The sequence below is a fragment of the Trematomus bernacchii genome, unplaced genomic scaffold (genome assembly GCF_902827165.1).
Source record: "Trematomus bernacchii unplaced genomic scaffold, fTreBer1.1, whole genome shotgun sequence".
NCBI classification, from domain to species: Eukaryota; Metazoa; Chordata; class Actinopteri; order Perciformes; family Nototheniidae; genus Trematomus; species Trematomus bernacchii.
In genome coordinates this window covers 8,211,524-8,225,449 of record NW_022987803.1, presented here as the reverse complement: position 1 = coordinate 8,225,449, position 13,926 = coordinate 8,211,524, and the positions used below count along the sequence as shown (strand labels likewise).

The 13,926-nt window shown below is 41.1% G+C and overlaps 1 protein-coding gene across 3 annotated transcripts; it reads right to left on the bottom strand.

Annotated features, from left to right (window-relative positions):
• Positions 1 to 10,191: 10,191 nt before the first annotated feature.
• Positions 10,192 to 13,255, bottom strand: LOC117498391 (alpha-1-antitrypsin homolog). Of its 3 annotated transcripts, none has more exons than XM_034150450.1 (5): positions 13,199 to 13,255; positions 11,967 to 12,615; positions 11,483 to 11,753; positions 11,102 to 11,249; positions 10,192 to 10,975 (listed from the first exon to the last, which is right to left on the bottom strand). In XM_034150450.1, exons 1-5 carry the CDS (start codon positions 13,238 to 13,240, stop codon positions 10,784 to 10,786), a joined length of 1,302 nt encoding a protein of 433 aa, XP_034006341.1. In that variant the 5' UTR covers positions 13,241 to 13,255; the 3' UTR covers positions 10,192 to 10,783. The 3 variants fall into 3 exon arrangements, with proteins under 3 accessions (XP_034006341.1, XP_034006343.1, XP_034006342.1); XM_034150452.1 differs by lacking the exon at positions 13,199 to 13,255 and adding an exon at positions 12,955 to 12,971; XM_034150451.1 differs by lacking the exon at positions 13,199 to 13,255 and adding an exon at positions 12,950 to 12,966.
• Positions 13,256 to 13,926: the final 671 nt, after the last annotated feature.

Below are 13,926 nucleotides of genomic sequence, written 5' to 3'. Positions count from 1 at the left end.
TCCACTGGTTCAAATAATAATTCTGATTGTATTGAGGTCTATTAAAAAATGGCGATACTATTTACTTGATTGATTACCTATCGTCAAAGTACTGTCACTTTTCAATTTAAATACCAAATAAGAGGCTACAAAAGGGTTGTCAATAAACAATGCCGCCTTCGTCAGGGGTTCTACAGCCTGGTGCGTCCGGCGCAGCCGGCCTTCGTTTCGCCCCCGTTGCCAGATATCTGGCAATGGGTGGAGGCAACGTGGCGGCATCCACTCAAAACGAAGGCTCCAGTGGCAGTTATGTCGGGAATCCTGAGGGTGCAGGGCCTCTCGGACACGGAGTGTCTCGGCGTGGCCCCCCTTGAGGCCCATCTGCTTCCACAGGCAGCCGGATGGGCGGAGGGGAGAAAAACGTTGTTCCGTTGTTGGACGACAGGGCGTTTATACATCGGGGCTCCACCTGCACCCATAGAGTCCAGTAGAGGGCGGAGCCTGTGTGATATATAACGAGGGGTTACGTATTGTAACCCTAGTTATATAAGCACAGGTGGAGCCCTCTACCTGGGGGCCCTGTCTTTCCTATGCCGCTCGCTGAAGAGGGTGTAGGATGACGGTCGGAGGGCGTAGCCGCCTTATATACTGTGGGCCTGCGCGCGCATTCAGGTAGGCTCGCCCCGATTGGCCGGCTACGTTTACGTAACTCAGTAGGTGAATGCACGTACAGTATGATAGAGAGTAGTACCCATAGAGTCCAGTAGAGGGCTCCGCCTGTGCTTATATAACTAGGGTTACAATACGTAACCCCTCGTTTTGTGTTTTCCATTTTCATGTATCTTCAAGTTAGAGTAGATCATCCTCCCACGAAACGTTTTGCTCCAGATTGCTGCAATCTGGAAATATTTTAAATTGATTCATCATATTCGGAGCACATTTACTGTAAATTAATATTCACATCCATTTGTCACATGAGTAGCTGTGTATGTGTGAAACAGCATCTGTGAACTGTAACCATGTAAAGATGAACACACTCACTTAAAGGTGGGGTAGGTAAGTTTGAGAAACCGGCTCGAGATACACTTTTTGTTATATTCCATGGAATGCTCTTAACATCCCGATTGCAATGAATATCTTAAGTGCTTTGACAAAAAATCCATAAAAAAATGTTATCTGTGGAAGCCGTAATACTGTAAAAAGCATGACCAATCATTTTAGCCGGCCCGGCTAAAATAACTGGATGGCCTACCTGCCTGTCAGCCTTCCATCTGTGCACAAACTTATCTCGTGCCCTCATTGGTCATGTGCGCGTTCGTGTGTGTTGGAGGAGGGGCTCTGTAAGGCAGATTTTTTCTGGCTGTGTATTTTCAAATTTTAGCGCACTCGAGCTGGTTCCTCCAAAATTACCTACCACACCTTTAAATGTGCATATCAAGTGAGTTAAGATATTTCATAATGTGTGCCTTTAGGCTCATGATTTAAAGTTAATGAGGCAAATAATAAAGGAAATAGTCAGTGTGCAAACTAAAATGTATGTAAGAACAAACTGTCATCCCACCAAAAAACAACCCCATAGGTAGTTTGTACAAGCAGTAAGTTACTGCTTGTACAAAGTAAAACAACAAATTATCTTTGTTGTTTTTTTAACAACAAAGGTAATTATTTGTTGTTACTGCCAGTAACAACAAGTAATTAACTTTGTTGTTAGGCGGTCACCTCTAGTGGCCATAGTAATTAGGACACAAGCAAAGGTAAGCTAGGCCCTTGGTAAGGCCGTCAAAACCTTAAATGGAGGAGGTGGCTGTAAATGGATGGGTCAATCAAACAAAGGAGGCCCCAGTTCTGTATAAAAACAGACACCATGCCACGTTACAAATGTACGTAGGCAAAGTAACTTGTATTCCGTAACAAAAGTTATTACTTTAATCCAATAAACGATTTTCCCAAACCTAACCAACATTTGTTGTCTAATTTGAACGGCAACATATCCCAACGTTAAGCATGATGTCACGTACGTAACACATTTACGTAGGCTAGGTCACTCATGTTCCGTAACTAACATTCTTACCTTAACCAAAAAACGATCTTTTGTCAAATTAAACCACTAATTTTTGTTGCCTAAACATAACTAAACTGCAACATTTACCAACGTTAACCACAAGTTTAAATACGCAATATGAATTATGTTTAAAAAGGCAGGTAGGGGCGCCAATTTATGAAAATAATGCTCCTGTGGGTCCAGTCAGAGGGAAGGAACAAATGAGCTATGTGGTCAAATGAGTTGGAAAATCTGGTTCATTAGCAGTTTCTTTGCTCAAGATACATTATCATTATTTACTATGTAGTTCTTGACCTAGACTAGTGTTGTTGATTAAAACTTTTATCCTGATTTGTTTCCACTCAGATCACCATCTTTCCAGCACTGATCTTTTGTCACGGTGAGTCCTGCTGTTTTGTGTGGTTTTAACAGGATCATAATCATTGCTTAATGCTCCTAATGTGCTGCTATTCCCATTACGTCTTAATGTTATCCTTTATAGTGTGCTTTTACCCAGTAGTTCAAGAGGAAAGTCTCAGCCCTGCAGTCCCATCGATGCACACAACACCCCGGGAAGGTCTGCTTTTGTCAACACCTGCAGTGTATCTTTTATGATCCTGTAAATCTTTACCTCTATCGGACAGATCGTAGGTGGTGGTTGGAGTGGTATAAAAATATATATGTGTGTGGGCATGAATGGCCCTAACAGGCCAGCAGCAACTTCACCACGCATTAGCTGTGATGGATCAGCCACACAGTGCCATATACCTTAAAACAGCAGGTGTAAGAAAACAGTCAACACGTGTATTCAAAACCAGGGGAGAGCCGTGTGATACTGTAGGCTTGATGTGATATGACAGGGGAATAATAATGAAACGCAGCTGCTGTCTTACCACTGACCTGGTTTGATACAGTACCACTGAGACAGAGAGGCAGTCAATCCTCCAACACAGCGGGGTCTCCATTGAAATGCGGTACATCTAATCCTATTTGTCAACAGCAAAGGCACGCTCAGATTTTAGGGTCAGGGCGTCGAACAACATGTTCAAACACATCGAGTTGGCAGCCATCGCCACTCTGGATGGCTTTTACAGAAGTGTGTGTGGGCCCAACACAGGTCAGCGCAGTTAGTGAATGATCCGCTTTGGACTGTCAGCATGAGTTACTGTAATAAAACATCACAAGCAAACATGCATACAAACATTTTCAGTCCACTTTCTTGTGAGTTTATCCCCTCTTTGCCGCAGAGGCTTCAACATAAAAAGGTGCTCTCGCTGTGCATCTATACGCTCTTTGGTGCAGTAGACATAAATAATAAACATTATCAGTTTTTGTTTGTCTTTGATACAGGAGCAGCCTCCTTCTGTCTAACTCCTTCCTCTTCTTCTGTGCTGGCTTTGATGCACATTTAACGTGTTTTACCCCGACGTTCAGTATGTTAGATTATGCCGCTTCCTACTTAGTGGATTCAACACTTATGTAACGGAGACCACTGGGTTTTGTTCCTAATGTGTCGGCATCCTCATGGCTGATCACAATTGCAAAGAATCACGTTAACGCTCCTGGGATCTCTTTTAATGAGTAACACGCCCTAAAAACTGAATTTGAAACTGTCCTCGCTATGATCTTGCAGATTTGTGTGAATAAACAACCCTCTCTCATTGCAAAAATAAATGAGGTGCTAATCTGGCATAGATTTGCCCTTCACAGAGATAGATTAAAGCTTTGGATGTTGCTTTTTGTGCGCCTGTTTGCACTGTCCAGGTCGATTGAAGAAAAACAAGCTTTCTCTTTTTTTGTATAGGTTTCCTTATTTTCATATGTTATCCCTGGCTGAGGCTGTGGCACAGCTAGCACACAGATGATAACAGATGATAGGAGGAAGAGCCTATTCCATGACCTCCCCAGCATTCAACTCGCTTGACTTTGATCTGTTAAGTAGAGGAATGGAGGGGCGGCTGTGCGTTAATTTTGGTCTAAATTACAAACTCAAATGAGAGGAGTGCCAAGTGAACAATGGCAAGGTGCAAGGACTACCCGCTCTGTTACCGTGACACAACAGTGCCACCTACTGGTGTGTGTGTGTGTGTGTGTGTGTGTGTGTGTGTGTGTGTGTGTGTGTGTGTGTGTGTGTGTGTGTGTGTGTGTGTGTGTGTGTGTGTGTGTGTGTGTGTGTGTGTGTGTGTGTGTGTGTGTGTGTGTGTGTGTGTGTGTGTGTGTGTGTGTGTGTGTGTGTGTGTGTGTGTGTGTGTGTGTGTGTGTGTGTGTGTGTCCTGCTGATTAAAGCCAAATTACACCCTTTTTGAGCAGTTTGATGTTAAATCTATTTAACATTACTTGTGTCATTTGTGTGTCTTATTGAACATTATTGTAACTGTTCTTTGTTTATCTTTTAGACGTTTTTGTTTTTCAATGATTCATTTTCTATATAGTATATTGTTTTTTTTCAGTAAGTGATCTATAGCTGCTATGAATCAGTTATTGTGCTTCCTTTTGCTGGTTCAACAAGGTGTGTGTCTCATTTTTGCTTATTCAAACACATTTATAGTGTTTGGAGCAGATTCAAGAGTTGCTGTGAAATCACACTTTGTCCTTGAGGGAGGACTTTGAAATAATGACAGGAAAGAAATGAAAACCTCCCAATACTCATGGCGTTTTGTTGGTAACTAAGTATTTTCTCTTTCCTCAAGTTGGCCAGTTGTTTGCTCTCCACTCTTGTCAAGGTGAATGTGTGCATTCTCTATATTGCTCTAGCAAGCCGTAAAAAGTCACTCCTGTTATTTTTCCTTAGATTCCTGATAAAATGCAATTTCATCACAAATCAACTATTTCAACTATGTCTTATCATGATATGATTAAATACTTTTAGATTGTCACCAGAAAAAAAACATCTGTCTTCTCCAACTGCTGTAACCTTGTTAAAAAATGCCATGTTTGCAAGTCTTAATCTGATTGGTTATTTGACTGCTGTGCTGCTTCTTTCTTCAGTTGAATACATTTGTGCAGGTAAGAATAAATGAATTCAAAGTTGCACCAAGTAACCACACAGGGACAATGTCAATTCATTTAATAGAATCACATGTGGGCACAAGGTCTTTCCACAAATGCAGGTTCAGTTTAGAGAGGACATATAATGCTAATTTTCAGATTCTTGTTCTTGTGACGTGTATGTTTTTCTCATACTGCCTGTGCTGCAGCACCTCTTTTCACCCTCTGTCTGAAACCAGAGCCCAGTCTGCTCTGATTGGTTAGCTGTCTGTCTCTGTTTTGATTGGTCAACTGCTTAGAGATGTCCCGCACCTTAGCCTATCATGTACAATGTGTTGGAGAGCTAGCCAATTTAAGCACTAGTGTTACATAGTGTTGTCATTAGGTTACAGAAACAAACAAAGGAGTCTAATGGAGGCATTTCAGGTATAGGGGGGGTGGGGAGTTTGGGTCTTTGGACTTTGTAGACCATGTAACGGAGGCTGTGGCTCAGTGGGATAGTGCGTTGATCCCTGGGAAAGACACTTCACCCCAAATTGCTCCTGTGGGGACTGCCCAGAGTATTTAACATGTCACTTGTTAAAAGCGTCTAACAAGTGACATGTTATGTAATGTAATGTAAATGCACAGCATCTATATAACACACTACAGGAAAGGGAAAACCCCAAAAAGCATAATAGGGCCTCTTAAAAATGTACGCTAATCTAGGTGAAATGCTGAAGTGGGGTCGTATGAGGTACTTATTCAAAATCAAACAATTAAAACTATCCCTTTAACTAACTGATAGGTCACTCTTCTTAGCTTGTGTGGCAAGTAGTTGCTGATGATTGTAAGTAAGTAATATTAATTATTCTTGAAGCTCCGGTTTATTTTCCTTAAGCGGAAAAATACTCATGAGGAAAACATCTGGCTCTTTAATACTTCTCTATGTTCCCCAGCTGGTCACTGTCTTTGTCTGTCCACTGACTGGTGCCAGGCAGGTATAAAAGGGAGGGTTTGTCTGACGGTTTCTTTGTGCCAAAAACAGCTTCCTGTTGCTCCTGGTGCTCCTTGATATCTGACCCATAAAGTTCTTAATGTGAACCATCGTTAATTAAAAAAAATTGCTTATTTAAAGCAGCATAAAAGTAAAGTTAGAGGGACATAAGATTGTTGCTATGAAGTCTATAAGCCTAGACTAGCCTATAAAAAAACACAAGTAAGATCACAGCATATGACAGCTGGTATGTGAAGAAACTGAGCTATTGAAGCAGAACCTGACATATCATGCATGTGTTGAACACTGGCAAATACAATGTGTACTGAACCTGAGAACACGGGGTCATCGTACCAGTAACTTATTTATATCTCCTCCCTGCTCCTGTCTGTCTATCAGTCCCTCTGCAGGGAGATGTCGTTCCTCCTCCCGTCACATCTCGACAGAATGAGCCGTGTGAGAGTGGCAGACAAAAATAACCGGCATTAGGACTCGCACATCCACAGCTTGGCGGAGCATGTATTATAGATGCCCACTTCACAATGTGACACATCATGACATTATTTGCATGCGTACCACGTATTTGATCTTATTCAGGTAGGAATAATAAGCAAAGCGCAGAGATCTGAGAGCTTCTCACAAGTAGAAGAGGGAGAGTCGTAGACCTCGAGACTAATGAACACATCTTTGTGCGAAGGCTCGGAAATGATGTTGAGTTTGTGATGTTTCCCAGAGCGAGGGCATACTTCAGTGCTTACTTTACTTATACACAACTGCAAGGAAACACTTCAACACAATCCATCTGTTTACTCCATAGTAATGAACTCAGCCATTTTATATTGCAGCATTCCTGAGCATGCATCAAGGTTTTTGCTATACGTTGTGTTCTATAAGCTGTTTGCACGTCATATGCTAATTAGAATTAAAATGAGCAATAAATAAGGTTGGACTGCAAAGGAGGTTTTGTGTTCGATTGGTGCAAATCATCATCTTAAGAGATGCTTAAATCAAAAATCCGAACATATCTATGACTGAGGGATTTCTTCCACACAGCTCTCAACATGGCGATAGCTGAGTCGCTCGCTAGCGGCTAACATGGCTAACAGCGTGAACGGTATAACAGTAGAGTGTGTATTTAACACACTACTAATAAATACTTCCTGTAGATCTTAATACATTATACCCTCACACCAGACAAAGGGGGAGTCTATCAAACGGGCAGTTGGTGCAAAATCAACGTTTTGGAAGTTTTGGAAGTTTTGGACATTGAACAGCATTTTTTTACCGTTTTCTTATATATTATAGACCAGCGATTATTTAATAATGACAATAGATGTTAGTTGCAAGCTCTTATGAAAAGCCTTGGAGTGGTTCTTCGGCAAATGTGTAGACATTGTGCACGAGTATACACAATAAAAGATACAATATATTTAAATGATGATTAAATAATATCACCCTTCCCTTCAAATGCTACATGACTGATTCCATGACAAAATGTGGTCAAGTTATAAAGGAAGTGTGTTTCAGAGATAATTAGACTTTTTGCATTACATTCATTTTGCCAAACAGTTAAGTTTTATGGGCCGATGGTGTAACCAGATGGCCATTAGCCTCACACGACTCCCCGCCCTTTGACCTGTCAATAGAGGAGTTACTGTTGGAGTGTTTACACAATCAGCACACATACACTTTGTCTCCCCTGTCAGCATCCATACAAAGTGACTTCTGCAAGGCAAGAGTAATAAGTGTGAATCAGAATGCTGAGCGGGCAGCTCTTTAGAAGTCTGTCAAGTCTGATGTACAATAAAGGGTATTGCTGAGGAGGGGATGTTGAACCAGAAGCTGCACTATCGTATACATGGTCGCTTTTGAGTTGTTTTTTTGCTCATTTTAATGTCATGAACACAATATCACGAAGTGTATTTACTTTTTTTTAAGGGCAGGCTAGTTTTACATTTTATGATGTATTTATTCTACCATTCCGGTCAGATACTGCTTTCTGTCCATTTCTGTGCTGCATGAAGATAATTTATAAGACTCGTTAGACTTAATTGAATTTTTCAATCTATAATATTGGACAATAAGTTACATTTTCATGTTGTGACAATGCAAAATGATTAGGAGGAGCATATTATTACCTCATAACAATAAGGTTATGTTGTGTACAAACATGTATGTTTATTATTTGGCCCTGAAACCTGCTTATAGGTACATTACTGCCAACAACTGGACTGCAGTATACTGTGGTAAGGTGTGAGATACACATATCTCTGAATACTGCGCCAAAGCATTATAAGGTGAAGTGTGCATCAAGTGCAATGTGTTTTGGCATTTTTATGACGTGGAACACATTTACCTACTGCAGCTTATGAACTTGCACTCAAGTACTCAAGACAGGAAGTGTGTGTACTGGGATGGACCAACTGATTGCTAAGTGGAGGACCTACAGTAGTTAACAGAATAGGGCTGTAATCAGGACAGGGGAAGTCCCACACAACAGGATAAAGCTGCGTTCAAGAGCAGCATTCAGGGCTATAGTCAAGTGTTTTCTACAACACAAGTATATTTTTGAGATGAACCATCAAATATAATCATCATTCCTTAAGTATTTTGATTTTGATTTGATCTTGCATCACAAAGTAAGACATCTATGCATTTACATATCACATTGTCAAAAATGATGTTTGAGGAAAAAAATGAAAGTGCTAAAAGACAGCGTTTTGGAGACTAATATATTCTAGGGTCTCGGTACAAGAACTCAATGAGACTTTATCTCTCTTTGCCCCACAAATGTATTAGTCACTGAACACAGGTTACTATGGGCCGTAACCACACAAAACAAGGAAACTCAGGTGCATTTACTCTAAGACACACAACATTATGTAGTACATCGAATTTAAAAGGCCTGTAAACTCCTAACAATAAAACACATGAAATCAGCCCAACATCAACATTTCAACCAGTCCAATAATATTGATGTTCAATAATATATTCTGATAATCTCAGAAACCCTTGATACTGAAATGTGACCAATGTTGTGAAATTAACTTAATACAATGCCAAAGGTTGAGCCATTGTGAGTTAAGCCTGGGACTTTCTTACCTAAATGTTAACAACTTCTGCCAACAAAATGTTGGGTGTTAGAAATATGCAGTAGTGTTAATTAACCTGCTTGACATAAAAGCAAATCTTTACACAATATAATGTAGCTTCTAGTCTCAGAATCAGAGTCAGAATCGGTTTTTATTACCAAGTAGGTTTACACATAGGGCCTACGAGGAATTTTCTTTGGTATATGTGGTGCGTATAAAGACACAGAAAAAATAATACGTAGCAAACCAGTAGTCTGTATTATTGAAAATGTTATTCGCCACCAGTCAACATGAATTAGCTTGATAGTAATAATAATGGACATTTGAAAGATTTACAACAGCTTTTTATGACTGCTTAATAATTTCCTTCATGATTAAACATTCCGCACAACAACACCCATGTTGGCTAAACGTGTTAGCAGATGCTTTAAGTGCGATACATGCACCCATTTTATAATTGAATGCGCCATATAGAACAGCTGGAGATAATATACAATGATATATTTGGAGCTTTAGACCCTACAAATATATTAGCAGACTAATATTTAATTATATTCTGTTCCAATCTTATCGACTTTTAGCAGAGCCTGGTGGGAAATGTGTGGTAAAACCATGAGGACGCAGGCTGTGTAAATTAAAACTATAGAAGCTAGAAAAAGGTTTTTCAATAGCCAATCTAATTTTTTATTAATATATTGTTAATAATGTCATGAACAGGTCATTACTAGACATTTGTAGTGATTCCCGTACGTTTTCATATCCACTTGAATTGTGGTGGGGTCTGCCTTGTGTGTGGGGAGATGGAAGAAGAGGGTCACCCTCTGTCCTTTTGGGAGAGGGTGAAAGATATAAAAGTGTCAATGTGGATACCTATGAAATTGACATATTATCTAAAACATTCATATTTCAATGAATAGCGTCCCCTTTGATGCAGTTTGGCAGAAACGTCATCATTACAAACAGAGTTAGCTGACACTTCCATTAAACATTTACAAGGACCGGCCTCTTTCTTTCACTGCGACAAGAGATTTCTGGCAAGGTTATGTCTACAATGTCTACTCAGTGAACTCAACACAGGTAAATAACCGCTCGTCAGTAGGGTCTAAAAATGTTCGTTGCATTAAATGTTTATTACATAGAGCACAGGACACAACATAAATCAGTGACCTTTCAGGGAGCAATACAGACTCATCATCATCTGAGATGTCATCAAAAAGGGAATGGAAAAAAAAGCAATCTGTTCTCTTTCACAATAAAACGGTATTGATTGATAGTAATGATTTTTTTGTTTGGATCCATGAACTCAAGATTTCAAATTCAGGTATTGACCGTTGTTGACAACAAGTCTTTATTTCACTTCAACATGTTAAAACAGAAATAGCACAATTACACGATGGCTCATTGTTTAAGCAGATGCTTCAAGCGATATGTCTACTAATGCTTTTATTACCTGTATCATATTTAACAGTCGGATGGAAACAATATATAATGATGTATTTCAACATTTATACACCTAGCCAGGTTCAAATGACAGATGGTAATAAATGTGTCCCACTGACGATTAATAGGCTGACATTTCTTTTATTGATGATACATCTGTTCTTATTCATCTAACTATCTTCCATTCATCAACCTAACCTAAGGTAACATTGTCCTGTAGCTACTAGAACCTACTACACAGTGTAAACAATCATTTCCCAAGCATCTTTACATGGCTGTGGGGTCGTTGATCTTGCCCATGAAGAGAATGCTCTTGGTCGAGTGCTCCAGGATAAAGGCCAGGAAGGGTCTGTCGAGACGAAGGACTTCTGGCATGCTCATGGGCATGATTTCAATGGTGGTGGCGGCAGCTGCCTCTGTTCCCGTTTCATCCACGCTCAGCACAGCCTGGTGGGACACCTGTGGAAGAGCCAACAGAAGTTAATGTCGAGCACATGCAGGTTTTGAATATCTGTAGAGAGCAAAGGTTCTTTGCAGAATAGTACCTTGTCAACAAAAATGTGAAGGCATGTTTGCCAATCATACCTTTGATACTTTGAGCCTGACCTCGGTAGACATGCCAGAGAAATCGGCGGTTTGTCCAAAAGCGGTGGTTATTCCCATTGCTTTCAGTGTACTGTCCAGGGAGGCTTCAGTGGAGATGGAGAACTTTGGCATATACAGATCTACAGAACTGAGGAATACAGAAATGCAGCAGTGTCACAATCACTGGATTATAGAGTTCACTTAAAGCATGTTTACTTAACCTGAGCCATAAAAGATAAGGAATCTCAAATCAAATACTCCTGTTCAGAGTAAAGCCTAACACGTGTCAAAAGTTTCCTATAATCCTACGAAGGACCTCCCTGCCACTGTGTTTATACTACAACCGTAGAAGTTGAAAATACAATAAAATACCCCTCTTACCTCCTGAAGAGTGAGTCATGCCAATGCTTGATGTGGTCTTTGTTGATGTAGCCCTCCACCTCCATCATCTTGCCTTCATCAGGCAGAACGATCATCATGGAGGTGTTGCCTTTGTAGGGCAGCATGATGACGGTGGTGTGGTTGTCGGCGTCGTGATAGAAGTCGAAACGACCTGTCCTCATCATCATATCCACCTGAACCTTTGTGTTTTCGTCCACGTTGAAGTCTGCCTTTTGTGTATGGTTACCATCGAAGGGTTTCACCCACTGTCCTGTATGAGGAGCATAAAAGTAATGCATTGTAGTTGTGTTGCAATATATGCTATGATTGATATCTTTCAGACTGCTTTACATAATTTTCCGTGGCATGTTTGAGCTCCTTAAACTACACAAGGAGCCTGAACTGATATGAAAGCTTTGTCTCTACAAAGTCTCTACTGGCGATCTGCATGCTCTCTTTCAGATTGTATCGGAATGTGTCCTACCTTTGAAGTAGACATAGTTGATCAGCACCATGGCCATCTCGGTGTCCAGGTCCTTCACCATATCTTTGATCTTATTGTTGGTTTTAGTTGCAATGAATCTGTTGATCTCAGCCGCAGCCTCAGCAGGTTTGGTAAAGTCGACGTTGAAGATCTCACCGGAGTAGTAGTGCTTGATATCCTTCAGGAACTTCTCCAGAGGATTGAAGCCAGTGCGCACGGCAACGCCGTTACCCACATCCATTTTCTGATCCGCCTGACTGTGTCCCATCATGTGGAAAAGATGCTCGTACGCCTCATTGACCTGTTCCTGGGTGTGAGCACTGTAGCCTAAGCTGGAGAACAGCTGGCTGTGGGTTTCCCCAGCAGCCCCTGTGGACAGCATGGACAGGGCGGCGGAGATGCCCAGGGGCGAGAAGAAGATGTTCTTTCCAGCAGCAGCGTTGGCATTCAGGCTTTTGTAAAGGGCAAAGGCAAAGTCAGCATTGGGAGCGGACAGCTTGTGGCAGCTAAGCTCTCCATCGTGGCTGTGAGAGGCATCAGCGCCGTGGTGGTGGTGGCCTTTGGGGTGGTGGTGGTGGTCTGCCCAGGCTGCAGCCAGCAGCAGTGCTGAGAGTGCACAACTAGCAAAGATCCCACGCATGTTTAGAGCCTGTCCAGGGAAAATCAGAGGAGGTTAGTTGGGCTCGATAAGATTTTGCCTCTGAACAGCTCTTCACACTAACCTTTTTTTTACCAATTGTTATGACCTGGCTCAAAAGGCCACAACAAAGAGGAGACACACCATGTCAACGGTTAGCAAAATATGTTTATTTACACAAACAATTCAAATCAACCAAATTAATTAAGTGCAAAGTAAGTAAAGTATGAGGTGTGGACGTCAGTGGTATCAGTAGTGTAAATGCAGGGTGAGGGTTGCATGGACATGTATGTGTGAGGGTGTTGAGGTGCACAAAGTGAAGCAACTGAAATAACTGATAGCATACTCAACAGAATCGGGTGCCTGCAGGAAAAAGCAGAGAGAAAACAGAGAGGAGCAGAGAGGCTTTAAATAGCTAAAGGGCACCAGACCCAGGTGCCCTGAGTTACAATCAAGGCGGCTGGATGCAGCACAGCCACACCCTCTCAAGATGAGCCCACAGGGGCATCACACCAATGAATATAAGTCCAACACATCTAAAGTTTCAAGTTAAACAACAAACAGTTTGCATATTTCACAACAGTGTTACGCTTACCTTCAATGTCCTCTTTGCTGCAGAAGCTGGAAACTTCCCCATTTATACAGTAGCTCAGGTAGTCAACTGACAGTTGGGTCAAACATTAACCAGGGCCAGCCCCTATTCTCTGTCCTGTGCTAAGAGATATCTGGCCTGACTATCTACACTGATGCAACACAACTCACTCAGCACAACATGGGTAATGATCCACTGGTGAGATAACAGGCTATTTGCAAAAATGGGTGTTATAAATGTACTTATTTGCATCAAATACCTTCATGTTAGCATTAATCATGACATACTTCAAGAAATTAAATCAGAAGGGATTTCAGAATTAAAATAAGTCATTTGTAAGATCGGTTTTATTTATGAAATAGCAAAAACTGGCGCTCTTAAGCATATGGCCATTGGTCAATATTTCTGTAAACTTTATGTGGCTTAGTGCCAACCCACAAAACAACACAATAACTTAATCACATCATTGTTCATGTCTGACTTGCACAAATACTTATAATCAAATATTTAGACTAGGGAGGTCCCATTCGTGTTTGTTTCAACCATTGATTACTAAAAAATGAAATTTCCTTACAACTGAACTCTATCCTGAATACCAGTTTTGAGGGAAACATGCAGAGCCGGCCCGACCCATTAAGCGACATAAGCGGCCGCTTAGGGCCCCGCAGCCACTAAGGGCCCCCTAGCAAAAAATGAAAAAAAATAAAAATAAATGTTTTATCTCAGTCCAC